The sequence below is a fragment of the Strongylocentrotus purpuratus genome, unplaced genomic scaffold (assembly GCF_000002235.5).
Source record: "Strongylocentrotus purpuratus isolate Spur 01 unplaced genomic scaffold, Spur_5.0 spur5_scaffold_16, whole genome shotgun sequence".
Lineage (NCBI taxonomy): Eukaryota > Metazoa > Echinodermata > Echinoidea > Camarodonta > Strongylocentrotidae > Strongylocentrotus > Strongylocentrotus purpuratus.
The window spans coordinates 30,850,118-30,870,572 of NW_022145601.1; the positions used below are offsets into that span (position 1 = coordinate 30,850,118).

The 20,455-nt window shown below is 39.6% G+C and overlaps 1 protein-coding gene and 1 long non-coding RNA gene across 3 annotated transcripts in view; one reads left to right on the plus strand and one right to left on the minus strand.

Moving 5' to 3' along the window:
• Positions 1–349: 349 nt before the first annotated feature.
• Positions 350–20,455, plus strand: part of LOC105441812 (E3 ubiquitin-protein ligase MIB2-like) — a 39,895-nt gene continuing 19,789 nt past the window's right edge. The window contains exons 1-3 of the mRNA XM_030987266.1: positions 350–714; positions 2,936–3,092; positions 16,714–16,877. Coding sequence (XP_030843126.1) covers positions 706–714; positions 2,936–3,092; positions 16,714–16,877 — 330 coding nt within the window. The 5' untranslated portion in view covers positions 350–705. The remainder of the gene's footprint in view (positions 715–2,935; positions 3,093–16,713; positions 16,878–20,455) is intronic.
• On the minus strand, positions 5,029–15,554 carry LOC115924635. 2 transcript variants are annotated; one of them, XR_004064401.1, is made up of 3 exons: positions 14,526–15,554; positions 6,080–6,350; positions 5,029–5,531 (listed from the first exon to the last, which is right to left on the minus strand). It is a non-coding gene; the product is annotated as an uncharacterized LOC115924635 (long non-coding RNA). The 2 variants fall into 2 exon arrangements; XR_004064402.1 differs by having other exon boundaries at positions 6,080–6,160; positions 14,704–15,550.

The following is a 20,455-nucleotide window of genomic DNA, read 5'->3' on the forward strand; positions in this document are numbered from 1 at the left end:
ACTAACATCAGAATACATCTACAAAAATACTAATTATCTCAATAATTATCAAACTTGACAAAAGAATAATCTTCTTACCTATTAATGTACAAAGTAACAACTAAAGCTTGCAGAGTTGACCTCCCTGCCTGCCCCATGGATGGGGGTGCAGTGCAGGAGTGAATCTGACAAATACCTCGATCTCTGCCTTCTTTTATAACAGTTACACTCTCACGGTGGTATAGCTACCACCTGTTCTGGGAAAGGGTCTTGTTATTGGGAGGGAGACAGGAAGTCTGGGGTTCTTATCTGATGTTTAAAATTTGGGATTTATTTATCTAAGTTATTACAAGTGTTCTGGAAGGGGGGATCTGGTCATAGCTTCTACTAAGAATATGTGTGAGTCATACTTCTCTGAAGTACAAAGATTGTAAACATATACACTTCTTAGTTTCTTGTTCTTCACTTCCTGAGGAGATATTGATTAGAAATAGATAGATATAGAATCATTCTTTTTACCCCAAAACAGTTCAATTTTGACCTGTTACATTATCATCACATATTTCACTTCTTTGCGTGGCTCCACGGGTGCATCGATTGATTGGTTTCTCCTTGTTCTTGCCTGTACAGTTGGAGGAGTTTGGTATTGGAGACACAGTACAACTGATAGATGATGAGGAGAAGATAAAGAAGATTCAGCCTGGGCATGGAGACTGGAAAGAAGAGATGTCTCAGGTAAGAAGAAGTCTCATTAAAGGCATTGTTTACAATGTTTCCAGTTTTAAAAATCTGAGATGCATTACCCTATGTGTTATCAGTACCTGCGATATGGTATAATATATTGAAGCCCTAAAAAAATTGCGCTTCAAACTGATCATGAAGTGCCTCAAAAAAGTACAAATCTTTGAGTGACCGGTTTTACCATACTCATTTCCCCCAATATACTATGGTGTTATAAAAACCGTTGGGAAACAGTTTTTTAAACAGGCGACCGGCTTGTAAAAGTCATTGGGATTCCTGACTGACCTGAAGGTTTATATTTATGATTGCAACATAAGCTAAATCAAGGATTTTGTATAGAATCTAAAGCAATGATATTCAATCCCTTTAACTCTTATCCGTCCATAATGAATAAAGCCCAGAGCCACAGGGCTAATCTTGTGCCAAGCCACAAATCCCCCTGTGCCAAGTTTATTTTGAGATAATCTGATACACGCGATGGTACGATCAATAGCGCGTGCAAAGCACTCAGCACAGTACAATGAGCATGAAAAATAACTGCTATTACGAATGCGAGCATCAGCGCTCAAAATACACGGGGGCGATGGGCGATTCGCCCCCATCAGGTTGCTCACGGGGGCGATTGCAAAATTAAATATCGCCCCCGTGGAATTATAAAATAAAGATTATCTTTTCTGTTATAACTTTAACACAACATTGAGTTTCAATTTTCCAACCTGAAACCAATGAAATGGAACTTAGATAAGCATGCAAGATTTCTCGCTTGAACGTGTCTAAAAAGAGTAAAGGCCGCCATTATTGTAAAGAAATGTAAGCTTATTCGCCTGAAAATGGTGCTATGTCTCCACATCTCTATGAGTATTACTGATACAAACGACAGAAGCTTGCAGTGCAGTGCGACCATTAGCAGTGGCTATACTGCGCCGTTAGTACCGTTACGTGTGCACGCTGCCGCCCCATATCTGCTGGAGCTGGAGGTGATCGCACACTACAGCTTTCTGGATCGCTTAAGAGCTGAAACATGGTCATGAAGAAGATTTTTTGTTGTGTAAAGTGTGAATCCTCTGAAATCTGGGGATTCCAAATAATGAACCTCGACCAGTAAATCAATATCGAGAAGAAGAGGAAGACAAGATGTTGTGGAAGGATATGGTAACATGGGCGAATCTATTGGGGGAGAATGGGGTTTAACCCCCCCCCCCCCCTTGGGCTACCAAGTGAAAATGTGATGTGCATAGAAAAACGCCATTATGTGTCCAGACCCACACAGTATTAGTAGATGCCAGGAAAACATCACTTACGGGGGTTCAAAATAGCAAAAACTTTGCCTCACCGCTATGCGGCTCGTGGACGATGCTCTGCATTGGGTCAAATCCCCCCTTCAATAGCAAAAAGCTAGATCTGCCCCTGGGTAAAGACTGAAAGTATAGAAAAAATGTGAAGGTTGCTCCGAATAATGAGGAGGAAATAATGTGCAAAACAAGAAAAATCGAGAAAATGTCATCACAGGATGAAAGTCAGTAACAGCTATGTAACTTGTAAATTTGTAAGAGGGAAAATGCTGACTTAAATAAATGATAATGATGAAATAGCAGATAATTGAGGAGTATCATGGGTACCAATTCAATGGAAATTTGTATTTCAAAAAAGAGCCCCCGTCAGTACTAAAAGAGCCCCTTTTTTTTGTTTTGAAGAGCCCCCTGTGGACAAAAAATTAATTTGAGCCCTGGTGAGCATGCATGCCTAAAGCACCAAAAAAGTGGCTCGCTCGCGTGAATTAAGCAGCCAATTGTTAGCGCGCTCGTGTGTACAAAGCACTATAACAGTAGCATGCATGCAGCCTTATGGCAGGATATGACTTAGAGGATCAACCACTAAAGGGTTGGAGTTTGACTGGCAGCTAGGGCATTTATTTTCTTTGGCATGTCATAAGTCAACATGTGCCTTTCTGTAACTTAAAAAAAATGCATAAAGCCAACAGCATCAGATTTACCATAAGGTACAATTCTTCACAGGGAGAATAGATGGCGGAAATCTGCTTATTTGTTTGTTTGCTTTGGGAGGCAGGAGGTCTGCAGTCACAAGTATTTTTATTATGTTTGCAGCCTACATTTGAAACTTTTGGAGCCTCTTTGTACATTGTCCTAGACCACCATAGTGTTGAGCCCTTCATTATATCAGTATGTGATACATGTATGCGTTGTCCATTGTTTAGGATCTTGGACAAGAAGGAACGGTCTTGATAGTCCAGAGGACAGGGGATATCAAGGTTTTGGTCAACGGTCATATCTTGACATTACATCCAGCCTGTGTGACACTGGTCAGGACTGAAGAAGGGAGGAGTCCTACTGAATGGGAGGAAGCCCAGGAAGGTAAGATCATTAAATTCAGTATTTACTTCTAGATTGTTAGACATAAATATCATACCTTAGGCGCTTGGATCAATTCGAGTGGCAGTAATCACGCATGCTTCCTGCAACTCTAAGGCCGTTGATGACTTTATTCACACGCCCCAGACAAATGGAAAAGGGCACACATGTGCTAATAAACTAGCAGACGTGTGCTATCGAACCTTGCACACGTCTGCTAAATAACAGGCGGTGATTGGTCAATTAGCAGACGTCTGCCTGTTATTTCCCCAGTCGTAAAAAAATAGGAAAAAAATAGGGGAAAAATAAGGAAAAAATACTCCCGAAAATATGTTTTTTTTCTATTTTTTCCCTATTTTTTTTAAAGGAAAAAATAGGGAAAAAATAGTTTTGGAAATAGGAAAAAAATAGGTTTGAAACAATTTTTTCTATTTTTTTCCTATTTTTTTCCTATTTTTCAGACCTAAAAATAGGAAAAAAATAGGGAAAAAATAGTGTAGAAAATGGTGAAGAAAATAGTAAAAAAATAGTGATAACTAGGTGCTAGTGGACAGTGAAAAATAGTGAGGAAATAGGAAAAAAATAGTAAGAAAATAGGGAAAAAATAGTAAGAAAATAGGGGAAAATAGTAAGGAAATAGGAAAAAAAATAGTAAGAAAATAGGAAAAAAATAGTAAGAAAATAGGAAAAAAATAGTAAGAAAATAGGGGAAATAGTAAGAAAATAGGAAAAAAATAGTAAGGAAATAGGAAAAAAATAGTAAGAAAATAGGAAAAAAATAGTAAGAAAATAGGGAAAAATAGTAAAAAAAATAGGAAAAAAATAGTAAGGAAATAGGAAAAAAAAAAGACAATAAGTGAGGAAATCAGAAAAAAATAGTCAGGAAATAGGGGGGGGGGGGGGTCACTCATCCTTTACTTTCATGGATTTCTCACACATCCAGTCAACGACTCTGTACATTCAATTAAATCATACAGTGCAAACTTGATATAAAGAGATCAGTTATACCTGAAATGACAAGGTAATTTAACAGCTTTTGGGGGTTAAGATTTCTTGGTTGCACATGACCTCATTGTCAAAAGTTTCCACTGTAGAATAGTCACCCTACTCCTACAGCTCTTTTCTCTGCATCGATGCACCTACTCAGTTTGCCAAATTCACTTCATCCTTTCAGTCCAATCCATTCAGTAGAACATTTAAAATAGTCAATGGGTATATGGAAAATGTTATACAGTCCACTCCTATTATAACGAACATGGATACACCAAGATTTTATTATCAGGCAATTCTCATCAGTCCCAATTTTAAACAAACCAATGTGTTCAGTAACTTGAGTATAACATGATTTCATTTTAACAAGGAAATTGGCTTGGTCCCGAGCACCTCGTTATAATGGCAGTGGACTGTAACAAACAAAAAGAATAAAAGGGAACGTGTCAAATAAAATACATGTACTTTATTTTCGAGAGGTAAACACAATGACATGAGTTTAGTATAGTATGTGTGTTCATGTAAGCAAATAAATAAAAGAACTTAACTGATATTTACAATCTTTGGTTAAGTACTGTAGTGTACATGTTGTAGTAATAGAGTTGTTCATGGTTTGCTATGATTATACTCTAAAAAAAAAACAAACAAGACAAATGCGACTGCGTCTCCTATATGCCTCCGCCTTAAAAAAATATCATCCACCTAGAATGTAGCTTTCTATTTTTGTTCAAATAAAGTATTCAGGTGAGTTTCAGGACTATTACTGAGCCGATGTGGATATGCCAGGCGATCACAAGCTCTCTCCCTCACTAGTAACCAAATAAAGCAGTATTCTTGACATGAGAGTGTTGTTTTCTGTCTCTTTTATTACAATTTAATTGCAAAGTGCTCTTAATAATGTAATAACATTTTCAAACCTCAAGAAAATCATGACAAGTAATAAAAAAATTCTCGTTATTTACAAAGATAACAAAATAAAATAAATCATAAAACAGATTTTTCAACAATGCATGCATGCTCTATTGTACAGTTGACATGTTACATAATTTTCTCAATCTCAATTGAACTGTCAAAATCTTAATACAATCATCATAATCTAGAAACACTTACTACAAAATCAATGACATGTCATGTCATTGAGATATATATAAACAAGAAAATGACAGACTTACATGCTACTATTTTCAAATAGTTTTACAAAGTATACCATCATTACCATGTATCATAAGTAATGGTCTTATGGTCCTTTATCTTCACAATATGCAGGCACTCATTGTGTACACGTACATGTTGTACTTGCCTATGAATCTCAATGATTAGACATAAGAATTACATAATAAAATGGAAACAAATACTAATGTAAAGGATACAGATGTTGGTCATGCTGTTCACAGGCATCGAATGGTGATTGTACGTTACATGTACATTGTAGCTTGATTAGTTTCAATTGATCTGTAAAGATATAAATGAAATGTGAGTTAGGGGTTAGAATAATCATGCATTGGTACATTTATGAACATGCAATTAATACTTAGTACAAGTATTTATGTATTTCATAATGAAAAATTCAAAGGCACAGAACATGTGTGTACAAAAGTATGATAGCAAAAAAGATGCCAGGCTGACGACGAACGGATGGTGAAACAACGGAGTCATCAAAGAGCTGTCAAGGTGCATGAAATGTAAACCACTCAGGTAGGCAATTAATTAGAGTTATTTTATTCTTAGATATATTGGGTGAACATACATAAAATAAAACATAAAACACAGAAAAGAAAATAGTAAAGGAACAATTTGTTGAAGAAAAAAATAAAAAGGAAAGAGAAAAATAATGTAGATCTAGGTAGAACTTGTGCCACCTGCAAATTATTGTTCTAGCATAATGATGAGGTAAACTACTCTAATATTTTGATGTCAGATCGTAACTAACAAACATGAAATAAATAAACCCAAACAAATTATCAACAATAGATTTAGATTTCTACTTAGTAAGGACATACCTCGCAGACACACTCTCGGACTTGGAAGACTTGCTCTTCTTCTTGCGTGGTGCTTTATTAGCAGGTTGTGTTTTCTGATTCCTAGAAAAATAATTTGAGATACAATTTAGCCTAAAACCACATCAAAACATTATATCATGCAAGGCAAAATAATTGACAGACGTAGTAATGGTACAAAATCTGAAATTTTTTACGTGGATTTATTGTAATCACGTTTGTTTACATTCACTCATTCACTAACAGACACTACACTGCACTTGGAGATTCACTACTGTAGTGACGGAGCGGAATATAACTTACTGGGCCTAAATCTTAACTATAATTACATAAACGACTATAATAAGGATTTATCCTACCATCATAGGCTGTATACTCAGGCGCGGATCCAGGGGGGGGGGCCGAGCGGGCCTTGGCCCCCCCCCCCCCGCAAAAAAAAAAAAAAAAAAAAAAAAAAAAAGAGAAGAAAGGAAAAGAAGGGAAAGGGAAAGAGGAGAGAAAGGGAAAGAAAGAAGAGGAAGAAGAAAAGAAAAGGGGGAAAAAGGAGATCGGGGGGGGGGGGCGAAAGGGCCTTGCCTCCCAGGCTGTTGAGACCCCCCCCCCTCCCCCCAATCAAAAAAATAAGAGAGAAGGAAGGAAAGGGAAAGAAAAAAGGAAAAGAGGAGATACTGGCGTACCGATGGGGGGGGGGGGGGGGGGGGTTGGGGGGAAATCAAATTCAAACGTGGTTTATTTCTAATTCCACAACGGTGGATTACAAATAATGCTGATATGACATAATTTCCGAGATTTTTCCTCACTTTTTAGTAAATTATACGTTTGTATGTGTTTGTTGGAAAATGACAAATTCCTAAATTTACAGCCAGGCAAGAAATATGATTCTTGAGATTCCTACATGTCAGTGCCCGAGGTACGGCGGGGATCGGGAGCACCGAGCTCCCCCCCCCCCCCCACCCCCACTTTTTTGAAAAAGTATATTAAAGAGAAATAATATAGAATGAGAGCAAGAATGAAAGAATAGTTAACTGCCAGTGTTAAAAAATAATGAGGCATCAAAATATGCACATCTGACCGTGATTAATGCCTAAAACCCCTAAGCCTGCGGGGGCTCTGCCCCCTGGATTCCACCTAGGGCCCTACGGTGGGCCCTTAGATGATCATCTGACGGTAATTTAATGCCTCAAACCCCTGATTTTTGGCGGCTCCGCCCCCTGGACCCCACGCCAAATAGTGACCTGCCAGTGTCACAAAATAATAAGGTATACAAAAAAATGCTCATCTGACCTTAATTAAACGCCTAAAACCCCTGAGCTTCCAGTGCCGGCTCCGCCGCCTCGACCCCACCAGGGGCCCTAAGACGGGCCCCTGAATGCTTATCTGACCGCTTGCGGGGTTAGACAAGGTATCAAAATGTGTTTATCTGACCGCAGACGCGTAGCCAGGGGGGGGGGGGGGGGGGGGGGGGGGGGGGGGTCCCCCCAAATCGGAAGAGGACGTAGGAAGAAAAAGGAGCAGACAAAGAACATCTTTGAAATTCAGACAAGGATTAACAGTATAGAGAACGGTACAACGCATCGGCTTCTTTCTCTAATAATTTAATGAAACGTCACAGCGTCGCGCAGGAGGGGAGGGGGGGGGGACTGAATTCAGACAAGGATTAAAAATCGAGAACGGTACAACGAATCATCTTCTTTCTCTCATAATCTTATGAAACGCCAAAGCTTCCGCGCTTCGCGCGGGAGGGGGGAACCTGAATTCAGACGAGGATTCAGAGGCGAGAACGGTAATACGAATCTTAAATGGCTTAATGAAACGTAAAAGCTTCCGCGCTTCGCGCGGGATGGAGGGGGAACTAAATTCCGATGAGGATTATTTTCGAGAACGGTACAACGAATCGTCTTCTTTCTCTAATGATTTAATGAAAATTAAAAGCTTCCGCGCTTCGCGCGAGAGGGGGAAACCTGAATCTAGACGAGGATTAAGAGTCGAGAACGGTACAACGAATCGTCTTCTTTCTCTAATGATTTAATGAATCGTAAAAGCTTCCACGCTTCGCGCAGAAGGGGGAAAACTGAATTCAGACGAGGATTAAGAGTCGAGAACTGTACAGGGAACTGGAGGGGGAACTAAATTCCGATGAGGATTATTTTCGAGAACGGTACAACGAATCGTCTTCTTTCTCTAATGATTTAATGAAACTTAAAAGCTTCCGCGCTTCGCGCGGAAGGAGGGGGGGAGGGAGAATCTAAATTCAGATGAGGATTATTTTCGAAAACGGTACAACGAATCGTCTTCTTTTTCTAATGATTTAAGGAAATTTAAAAGCTTCCGCGCTTCGCGCGGGAGGGGGGGGGGGAGGGGAAACCCAAATTCAGACGAGGATTAAGAGGCGAGAACGGTAATACGAATCTTTAATGGCTTAATGAAACGTAAAAGCTTCCGCGCTTCGCGCAAGAGGGGGAGGGGGGAGACTAAATTCCGATGAGAATTATTTTCGAGAACGGTACAACGAATCGTCTTCTTTCTCTAATGATTTAAGGAAATTTAAAAGCTTCCGCGCTTCGCGCGCGCTTCGCGCGGGAAGGGGGGGGGGAACCTAAATTTAGACGAGGATTAAGAGGCGAGAACGGTAATACGAATCTTTAATGGCTTAATGAAACGTAAAAGCTTCCGCGCTTCGCGCAAGAGGGGGAGGGGGAAACTGAATTTAGACAAGGATTAAGAGTCGAGAACGGTACAACGAATCGTCTTCTTTCTCTAATGATTAAATGAATCGTAAAAGCTTCCACGCTTCACGAGGAAGGGGGAAAACTGAATTCAGACGAGGATTAAGAGTCGAGAACTCGACAACGAATCGTCTTCTTTCTCTAATAGTTTAATAAATCGTAAATTTTTTCCGCGCTCCGCGCGGGAGGGGAAAAATTAAATTCAGACGAGAATTATTTTCGAGAATGGTACAACGAATCGTCTTCTTTCTCTAATAATTTAATAAAACGTCAAAGCTTCCGCGTTTCGCGGAGGAGGGAGGGGGGGGGGGGGAAATCGTCACTGTTGGTCACTATTACGTACCAATATTTGGCTCGCATAATTTCAAATTTGGGCCCCCCCCCCTAAGAAATCCTGGATCCGCGCCTGTGTATACTATACTGCTTGAAGTCTGTCTCAAGAAGCGCTTGAAGTGTTGCTCGTTGAGTGGAGCTCCACCGTCGCTAGTAGTAGTAGACCGAAGAGACAGAAGAGACGGGCAATCAACAGTGTTTGTCGCGTGCAGTCTCAGGTTCAATCTAACGTTCCCAGTGATAAGCACGCCCGCGGAAACTACCGCGGGTGTCGCCTAATGCGGGACTTACGCGCATATGCCGCCAGAACCGTAGTGGCTCAGGCTGAATCACTACATTATTCCCCACTTAATGAGTTTAAAGCCTACTTCTAACTTAAACTAAACTAAAACTAACTTAAAACTACTCCCGTACCGCAGTGCGGGGTCACGCCGTTCCCGCTGGTGGATGGGTCAAGGACCCTCCTTGCCAGCACCGGTGAAGTCTTGGTCGTTCCAGGGGGCGGGCGCCTTTATCATACCTTACAACGTACTGTATTCCAAACTTTGGTACGGGAAATATTATGTAAAGTACAGGTAAAATGCACTGTAAAATGTAAAATGCACTGTATTCCACAATTTGGTATATTTAAGTACTAAATAGGATTCAAGTCCCGGAAATGTCCCAGGGATCAAGAACAGAAAGAAACAGAAATATACCAGTTAACCCTTACCGTGCCGGTGTCACGTGTAAATGACAAAGAATAGCAGTCCTGGCACGGGCGTAAGGGATTAACCGGGGCATTACATTAAATTCCCAAGGTGACCGAGCATGAAAGTGTGAGTGATCAACATAAACGATGAATGGCAATAAGTGTGCAGAAAAGGGGAAGAGCCCGATGGCTCCCCATTCCCCAAGTGCAGTTTGGATGGTACAATGTCCAGAAACTGGGCAGTCCCACATGAGAGCCAAACGGCTCCCTACAGGCAGTCCAAACTGTGCATACAAGAAGTATTAGAATGATAAAAGCAGATCACTGAAATCAGATGGAAAATGATATAGAAGGTGAAAACACTTCCAACAAAATAAGATTACATTCTCTGGGCCACTCGGCACCCGGGGGCACAATAGCCACTGCCGGCAAGTTCCTGATATCATTCAGGGCACCCAGGCCCACAACACCATCAAGCAAATCCAAAAGGCTCTTGTTGATCCAGAGGAATTACTCCAGAGGAATTACTCCCCCCAAACATGATCATATTCTGACTTATTATTGGAACCACGTAGTGTCACTTGGGAGATATCAAAAGCCGGCCGTTTTATGGCCTCGAACACACATGAGTGCTCTGTCTCCCTGTGGAAAGAATGCTTCCTAGTCAGCTCTTAAAGCGGAGCAGCTAATTCAGCATAGATAACTCCGCTAACCGAAGCAGAAACTTTTCAGTTTTATTTAATTGTTATCTATTCAGTTTAAAAACATCAACACTTAAAGTTCAGGAACTCAGAATGGACGATTTACAATGAAATTAAACAGTGTAAACAAAAGTGAACTAAAATATATATATTTAAGACAAACATGTTATTTCCCAGGAACAGGAACCGGCACCATGTCCTCGCGGACGAGCCGTTGTGAATGGCTGTGATAATGAACCATAATATATATACTTAACATGTTATTTCCCCCGATCAAACACGATCCGAGGAATCCAAAATGGGAGCCTGTGGGTGGGCTGGAAAAGGGAAAGGTCCTTACTCTGGAGCCCTGGACTCCCAACAACCTTACATCCTACCCGCTTCCCACTAGAAGGAGGCACCACGGCCGTCCTAGCGACTACCTGGACAAAGGGACCGACCGAAGAGTCAGGCGGGTCACTAACATTATTTACCTTGACAAAGGGACCGACCGAAGAGTCAGGCGGGTCACTAACATTAACTACCTTGTCCAAGGGACCGACCGAAGAGTCAGGCGGGTCACTTACATTAACTACCTTGTCCAAGGGACCGACCGAAGAGTCAGGCGGGTCACTAACATTAACTACCCCAGTATTTACCGATTGTAGGCCTCTCGGTTTCCAGATCGGAGATCGGCCTCGCTCTCCGATCCCTTCAGGTTTTCCGGAACACCAGTGGCCACGGGAGATAGAGGGCGGGCATTGGAAAGCATAGAAACTCCAAAGACTTAACAGTCTTCAGTATTTCTTCTAGCATACAATCGGTATTGTACGCATGCGTCTTAAGACTGGCGACTTCCTCTTTTAAATAGCCAATGTCATTCCTGGCCTGAACTTCAAAAGGCGTTGTGACCTTCCCCCGGTCCTCCACAGGAGCCGGACGGGGAACATCTTGACCTTTGGAAACTGTTGGGGAACGATTTAGGGGATGGGGTTGCCTATGATGATAAATTACCGTATCATACCTGTCCACCTCCTGATCGTACATGCAAGTCTGCTGCACCTGCTGCCGAGAAGCCGAATACGTACGGCGAGCCTCGCTCCCATAAACAACACGTTGGGTATGTTGCGCCCACCTGATGGCTTCCAGGGCCTCCTCGACGGACTTCGGGCGCGTATTGAGAGCTGTTAAACCCGCCGCCTTATCCGTACAACCCTGGCATAACTGCAATACCATTTGAGTGCCGTCACCCCGTTGGTCCCACCCAAAAGCTTCAAAGGACAAAGCTTGGAGCCGATCGGACCACCCAAGGAGAGACTCCTCCGGGAGTTGGCGAGCCGTTCGAAATTCGGCTATGGCCTCCTCCGGGAATCGGGTAGCCCCAAACCGACGCCCCATCGCTGTTAACATATGGTAATAAGAATTAGTGCCCATATCCCTAAGGTTCGAAAAACAATCTGAGGCCGACCCCTCCAAACACCAGCCCAGTGCGTCCAAACACTCGCTTGGACTCCACTGACACGATACAGCATAACTGGTGAACTTCCTGAGAAAGGAATGCCAACTTGTTCGCCCATCGTAATTAAGTGACCTCGGCAGACGGGGGGCCAATCCCGGCGCCCCTGCGACCGGTACTCTCCCTGACCCACAAGTGAGGATTCCCTGGGAGGATACTGAATGTCAGGTCGGGATTCCCCAGAAGGGGGATATACATAATCCCTACGTGGGGGTTCCCTGGAAAGCGGACCACAATTACTAGAAGGGGATTCTCTAGACGGGGGATAATAATAATCCCTACGTGGGGGTTCCCTGGAGGGTACACTGCTATCATCCCTAAGCCGATAGTCGGCGGAGGGCCCGGCTGGGGAGGGCGCAGACCCGGATATAGGCCCAGCTGGGCCTTCACCCGAAAATGGGGGGTACACTGTATGCCCATAAGGAACGGGACCCGGACTCTGGACAGACTGGGTTTGTGCAGTCAAGGTTTGCCCAGTCCCCTCCCCCACCCCCTGTGCCTGCTCAGCCTGATCCACCCGATAAGGCTCAAAATCAAATAAATGTACCAGCTCCTTGGCTTCATGGAGACGGGGACACTGCAAAAATAACTCCTCAGTTAAACTCCCACATTGCTCCCTCCAACTAAAAATCTTGTGGGACTTAGTTCTATCCACAACGGCCAGTAAAGCCTCCTCAGTCCCATAATTCACTTTAACCCTCTCCGAGGTCATAACCGGCTTCAAATCAGCAACGATTATATAACCAAATGATAAAATTAAATACACATACAATCTTTCCTTCTTGCTTACTTAATAATACCCTACTTAGTTTCCTAATAGCTTACTAAGTGCCTGACAGGTAAATACTGAAACCCTAAACCTCACTGAAAAACACCGCGGAATTATCTCCACGGTGAACAGCTTCAGCGAGCGGGCCAAAACTAAACCCTACTAAGTAACACTAAAGGACTACACTTAAACCGGCAATATACCTCACCGAAAAACACCGCGGAACTATCTCCACGGTATAATGCTCGGCGAGATGGCCGTACAATATTAGTAATGATGAAATGAAGATGAAATTAAATACCACCCACGATTTAACCCAAAATCCACAGATATCCAAAACAAGACTGACAGTCAAAAATCCCACTTAGGTACCTACCCAATCCTTCCTTCTTGCTTACTTACTAACGTACGTAGTTCCTTCAAGGAAAATACTTCTTGCTTAGACTACTTAGTTTCTTAAAGGAAAATACTTGCTTACTTACTTAGTTTCTTACTTAGTTTCTTACAGGAAAGACCTATTGCCTACTTAAAAAGTAAGAACTTACTTAGTTTCTTTCCAAAATCTTACTTAGTTTCTTTCATAATCTTACTTAGTTTCTTACTAAAAAATTCCTACTTAAACAACCCTATACCCATAGTATACCTCACCGAAAAAACACCGTGGAATTATCTCCACGGTAATAATACTTCGGCAAGAGGGTTGAAACTAGTCTAAATAGAGCCTACCCCTACTAACTAAGTTCTACTTAACCGACCCTATACCTCACCGAAAAAGAACACCGTGGAATTATCTCCACAGTATAAAACTCTGGCGAGAGGATCAAAACTACGAGCACGACAAAAAACGGCTGTACAACTAGTCTAGTGAGTAGAAAAAAAACGAGCAAATTTAAGTACAAAAACTGACCGAAACCGATGTCAAAATCGAAATACGGCCGTAAAAATACCAACGAGTCCCTAAAAAACTATCCTACAACCCTAAGTAGACAAGAAATGAAAAAATATGAGCTTATAAGGCCCTACGAAAAAAGTTCCAAAAATAAAAAATCCCTTCAACACACGAGTCAACGTATCCAAGATGGCGGCTCGGACATGTGTGCGACCACAAAAAATTATCCCCAAAACACCGAAATGAGTACACAAAAATCGGAATACAGCACTGAAAATACTCTACGAGTCCCTAAAATACTAATCTACAGCACTAATCAACTACCAATAGGGAATAAACAAGCTTACAAGGCCCTACGAATGAAATTACAAAAATAGAAAATTCCTTCAACACACGAGTGAATACCGACAAAGATGGCGGCTCAAAAACGTGCGCGATAAAAAAAAAAATAGCCCGAACAGGTTCGGATAAAAAATTAGCGATTACGCCATTGTAGTGACGGAGCGGAATATAACTTACTGGGCCTAAATCTTAACTATAATTACATAAACGACTATAATAAGGATTTATCCTACCATCATAGGCTGTATACTATACTGCTTGAAGTCTGTCTCAAGAAGCGCTTGAAGTGTTGCTCGTTGAGTGGAGCTCCACCGTCGCTAGTAGTAGTAGACCGAAGAGACAGAAGAGACGGGCAATCAACAGTGTTTGTCGCGTGCAGTCTCAGGTTCAATCTAACGTTCCCAGTGATAAGCACGCCCGCGGAAACTACCGCGGGTGTCGCCTAATGCGGGACTTACGCGCATATGCCGCCAGAACCGTAGTGGCTCAGGCTGAATCACTACACTACACTTCACTAAGAAGTTGTGTAGTCTACAACCTCAACACTAGTACATGGGAATATTGATACGTAAAATAACATTCTATAGGCCTATTATGTCTATGAAGTAGCATTATATTCAACAACAGACACAATAAAAATATATATATCATAATATAATTAAGTTTCAGAAATAAACGTACCTTTTCAGCTGTTTTCTGGGGCCAGTTCCGCTCGTCGATGGTCCGTAATTCGACAACAAACTCGTTTCTCTACGAGTGGGACTAGTAATATTTTGAACATTTGTCGGGCTCATTTTCTTGGGAAGAATCACTAAAATGGGATAAGGAGGCATCGGAGTATGAGGAGTCACTATCTCTTGATGAAATTTCATCGCTAGAATAATTGCTGGAAGACATTTTGGTGTGATTTGGAGACGTTTGATGAACGAAAATCAGCAAAAGTCCGATGCGCACAGCAGTGCCAGTGGGGAAAAAAAATAACGGGTAATTTTCAAATTACGTACTTGCGTACTGTCCTCTACGTTGAAACTTTGCGCACACATAGAACGGGAATATCTCGATCGAATGCTTTTTTTTCTATTAATAAAGGAGATTTTTTTTGGTTGAAATTTCTATGTGTACATTTTCTTTTTACACATGGTTTATGTATGGTTATCTTTGAGTGCACTAGTCACTACTATAGTTTGTAAATAAAATCAAGAATATTAATAAAGGAACAAAATTGAAATTTCGTACATTTTCTTTTTACACATTGTTTATTTATGGTCATCTTTGAGCTCACTATTCAATATGTGACCCCACAGCTAAAAACAACCAATAAGTCGCAAAATGAACAACAGAGATAATGGCAGGAGAAGCGGGCTTTTTGAATAGGATGCCAGTCATAAACAATGAAAATATGCAAGTTTAGAAAATAGACAAAAAATAGTTTACAAATTTGTATCATGTCATAAAAAATTTAAGTGCAAAAAATAGGAAGAAAATAGTACTCGCAAATAGGTAAAAAGAAGTCTGAAAAAGATTAAGGTGAAAAAATAGGGAAAAAATTGTCTGAAAAAGATTAAGGTGAAGAAATAGGGAAAAAATAGTCTGAAAAAGATTAGATGAAAAAATAGGGAAAAAATAGTCCTATTTTTTTTGAGAAAATAGGCAAAAAATAGTCTGAAAAAGATGAAGGTGAAAAAATAGGGAAAAAATAGTTTGGTACTCGCGAATAGGAAAAAATAGAACTATTTTTTTTTTTTTTTCTTTTAAAAAAATAGGAATAAAATAGTCCACAAAAGTTGAAGGTAAAAAAAATGGGGGGAAAATAGTTTGTGCTTGAAAATAGGAAAAAAATAGGACTATTTTTTTCCTGTTTTCTTATAGGAAATAGGAAAAAAATAGTCTGAAAAAAAATATAGGTGAAAAAAATAGGGAAAAAATAGTTTGTACTTGAAAATAGGAAAAAAATAGGACTATTTTTTCCCTGTTTTTTTATAGGAAATAGGAAAAAAATAGTCTGAAAAAAAATATAGGTGAAAAAAATAGGGAAAAAATAGTTTGTGCTTGAAAATAGGAAAAAAATAGCCCTATTTTTTTCCTATTTTCTTGAAGGAAATAGGGAAAAAATAGTCTGCATTTCCAGAAAATAGGGAAAAAATATATTTTCGCAACACACAAAACTACTAGGGTTAGCAGACGTGTGCCACGTTCCATACGTCTGGGGCATTCCATAGAGTTGCAGGAAGCATGCGTGATTACTGCCACTCGAATTGATCCAAGGCGCCTTAATATACATCGGACATTAAAATGGAATAGGAGTCACTCTTACCATATGTTATAGTGTATTCCAACTTCCAATATCTCTTTACAGAAGTAATAGTTGTATATCTGACATTTTGAATTTAGTAGACCAGTATTGGTAACAGGGCCTGGTTTAATGAATTTAACTATTTGTGAAGCATTTCACATCGTGAAAGCTTGGCAGGAGATTCTGGCAGAAGATATGAGACTGCCATACCTTATAAATATGGATGCCAGAAGATTTGAGACTGCCATACCTTATAAATATGGATGGCAGAAGCAGGAATGCATGGAATAGGTCTTCAAAAGAAATTCAGCTCTGCGGTACGATAACATTAGATGATGAATATAATTAATGGCCACGAAAGTAAGATTATATTGTATCGATTTGTTTTTCTTAATCAGAGATAATGCTGTTAGCTATAAAGGATAACCCGATCTTAGGTCCCATGGGTGCTGATTTGTCGTCTATCAATTCTATGAACAAAGAGATTCTCAAGTTTGTACAGAACGCTCAAGACGGTAACCTGACAGGAGTCAAGGAAGCACTGGAGAAAAATCCAAGCTGGGTAAGTTCCTCACATTTTTATTACACTGATATTTTTTTCTGTCCCATGCAAACACACATATTTCCATTGCCCTACATTGACAATAAAGATGAACCATATAGTCCCAATAAACCTTATGGACATTTTTACTCTTTATATGCCACTAATAATCTCCCTGTGCCATATTATATTTATCTTTAGATAATTATACCAAGCTTTCAAGATTATTTAACTTTTTCCAGTACAAGATTAATCGTTGGTGAGGATTGTCATGGAGCTAATCAAGAGCGCAAATTGGTAACTTTGCAAAGCCATTCAGTGTGTTGCAGAAAGAAATCCTTCCTTCAATAAGAGCCTTTTTTGTGTGTGTGCAAAATTACATGTGTGGCAAATGAGTGAACGTGCAGAGAGGCAAAGACAGCAAGGATTTGAATTTGAATTTATTAACAACAACACATCACAATAATGACAGTACATATGAACAATCATACAATGCAAAGAATAATACTGATACATGTATACATAACATAAGAGTAATGTCGATTGAACAGTAATGGTTTTAAAACGATATTTTTTAGACATACACCTGCATACTATTAAATGTACAAAAGATATATACGTAAATATGTATATTACTATGTTTAGGTGAAGTTGTTAATGGGAACTAGAAGTTAGCACAAGTGCTAGTCGAGCCTAGTTCCATTCTTTGGCAAGATTTTTTTCTGTTAATTTGTTTTTACATATGAATGTAATACTTGTTTGTTTTGTATTTACATATATACAACAAAATAATACAATATCATGTAATTTTTTTTCTTTACTAAAATGAAAAAATAAAAATAAATAAGCTTAAGCGTTAAAGCATTATAATGAAAGAAGACAAATCTTTGAAGAAATAAAATCATTAATGTGTTCATAAAAATGAAAAGGATGTATTAATAAAAATAATCATACACATGTTCGTACATGCACAAATCCTGTAAAAGCTTAAGGCTGCTATAATCGTTAACAAGGAAGTGTATACTTATATAAAAGGAAGACAAGTAATATAAAAGGAAAAAACGAAGGGGGATGGGATTGAGCCCATGTCATTTACATAGAAGGTAGGTGGAAAGATGTCTCCGAAAAGATAACCTTGATGTTTTTAATCTAATTTCATCTGGCAGATCATTCCACAGCTTTGTTCCTACCAATGAAATACAAAATTGCCCTTGCGTTGTCTTACATTTTGGTTGATAAAGTAAGCCACTTTCTTTTCTCCTAGTTGCACATCTGTGCTGTATCATCTGACAATAATCCACTAAAGAGTGTGGTATAAAACCTTTTACCAAATCATACATAAATGTTGATACAAGAAGTTCATGAAGTTGAAAAATATTTAAAATGTTTAGACTTTGAAAAAGAGCTTTGGAGTCTGTTCTAAGTGGACTGAATGTAATTGCTCTCATTGCCATTTTTTGACTTAAATATATACAATTTAGATTACTTTTTTAAGTGCTTCCCCATACTTCTACTCCATAAGAGAGGTGAGGCTGTATAAAAGCCTTATATAATAACACAAGTATATTCTTGAGAACAAAATGTCTCAGTTTAAACAGAATACCTACTTTCTTTCTTATGCATGTGTTTATTGTCTGAATATGTTCTTTCCATGAAAGGTGACAATCAATTTCAATTCCTACAAATGATGCAACAGATACCCAATAAACAAAATCACGTGAAAATCACGTCAATATCAAGGTATCGACTTGAGGAGAGTTACGTTCTTCAAACACCGGACATTTACGTAAATGTGTTAATACGTTTATTGCATTAGGTAACTTAAAACACACGTACACTAAATCACGCAATTGTCACTGCAATATCACCATTATAATAACGTGATTATCCCTACCTTGGAGACCATGGTTTGTAAACCTAATACTCACGTGTTTGTTTGGTTATGAAATTACATCTTCATACACGAAATTATCGCGTCACAGAAACAGGTGAAGCGTTAGTGATAGTTTTAGTCAAAATATCTGCGTGAAATTCACGTGAATATTACGAGGCTGACTTGAGAAGAATCATGTTCTTCATTCACATGAAATTTACGTCGAAGAGGAAGGATGTTACTGTAACCCGCGTTCAACCCAATAATTACGCAAATGTTACACAATAAATGAACCACAATAATGACGTTCTCATCCCGTTTCTGAACATCGTGTCTTGGATCTTCCATAATTACGTCCAGGCGCGCCGGAAGCAGTTTGGGATTAGAGGGGGTTGGGTGGGGGGGGGGGGGGGTGCAAACATCCCTGAAGAGAAAGCTAGTTGCAACTGGTCCAGTTGATGAACCATTTAATGCCAACTGGTAACCCTGGAAATTGAAATGGGCTAAATGATCCAGTTGATCCAGGCCAGTTATAATTCAACTGGTCTAGCTGAGCCATTAGAACCATTTGGTAAAACTTCCAACCAGTTGAACAGCAACAATACTTCAATACTGGTACGTCTGTATTTCCAATGTAAGGGCATTGGTAATAAGTTGACTTACATAATTGAATTAATCAAAAAATTTCGTATACTTGTACTTTATTGAAATTATTTTAGTTCACAGTTAATGTTTCCCTTATTCATGTTAAACTAAATGTAATTTATACGAAGTAGCGAAATGTCCTAATAACTGGTAATTTATATTTGTAGTATTTTCGAAATGAATTGCAAATAACTAAATCATCAGTAATTAAGAAATATGCTGTAAATTCAGATAAATTGTTTAAAAAAAACATAGATCTGCACGCACCCCATATTCAATATGCAAATGAATTGGTGTCAGCTGGGTCAACTCGAAATATGCCAACGCTCAGTCATCAACTGGTGCAACTGGAAATATGCACACTCCAGTTATCAACTGGTGCAATGAAAATATGCCAACAGTCAGTTATCAACTGGTGAACATAGAAATATGCCAACAGTCACGGGATTATCACCACGGAACTTAAATGGTAACTGTGAAACCATCAAGACACCCAAGAATAACTCATGTTCACACATGGAAAACACGGAATATCCAGCTTATATTAATAATCCGTTTAAGTCACGCGATCATCACCGCGGAACTGCTGGCAACTTTGACTACGATTTAAATAGGTGTTTTAAGACACCTAATCATGACTAATTTTTCACACCTAAAAGTCACGTATGCCCAGCTTAGATTAATAATCCGTTTGAGTCACGAGATCATCACCGCGAAACTTATGGCAACTTTGACTTCCATTTAAATAGGTGTTTTAAGACACCTAATAATGACTAATTTTTCACACCTAAAAGTCACGTATGCCCTGCTTAGATTAATATTCCGTTTGAGTCACGAGATCATCACCGCGGAACTGCTGGCAACTTTAACTACCATTTAAATAGGTGTTTTAAGACACCTAATAATTACTAATTTTTCACACCTTAATATCACGGATTTACAGCTTAGATTAGTAATCAGTTTTAACTACGTGATCATCACCAAGAAAGTAATGGTAACTTTGAAACCATTTAAATAGGTGTTTTAAGACACCTAATAATGACTAATTTTTCACACCTAAAAGTCACGTATGACCAGCTTA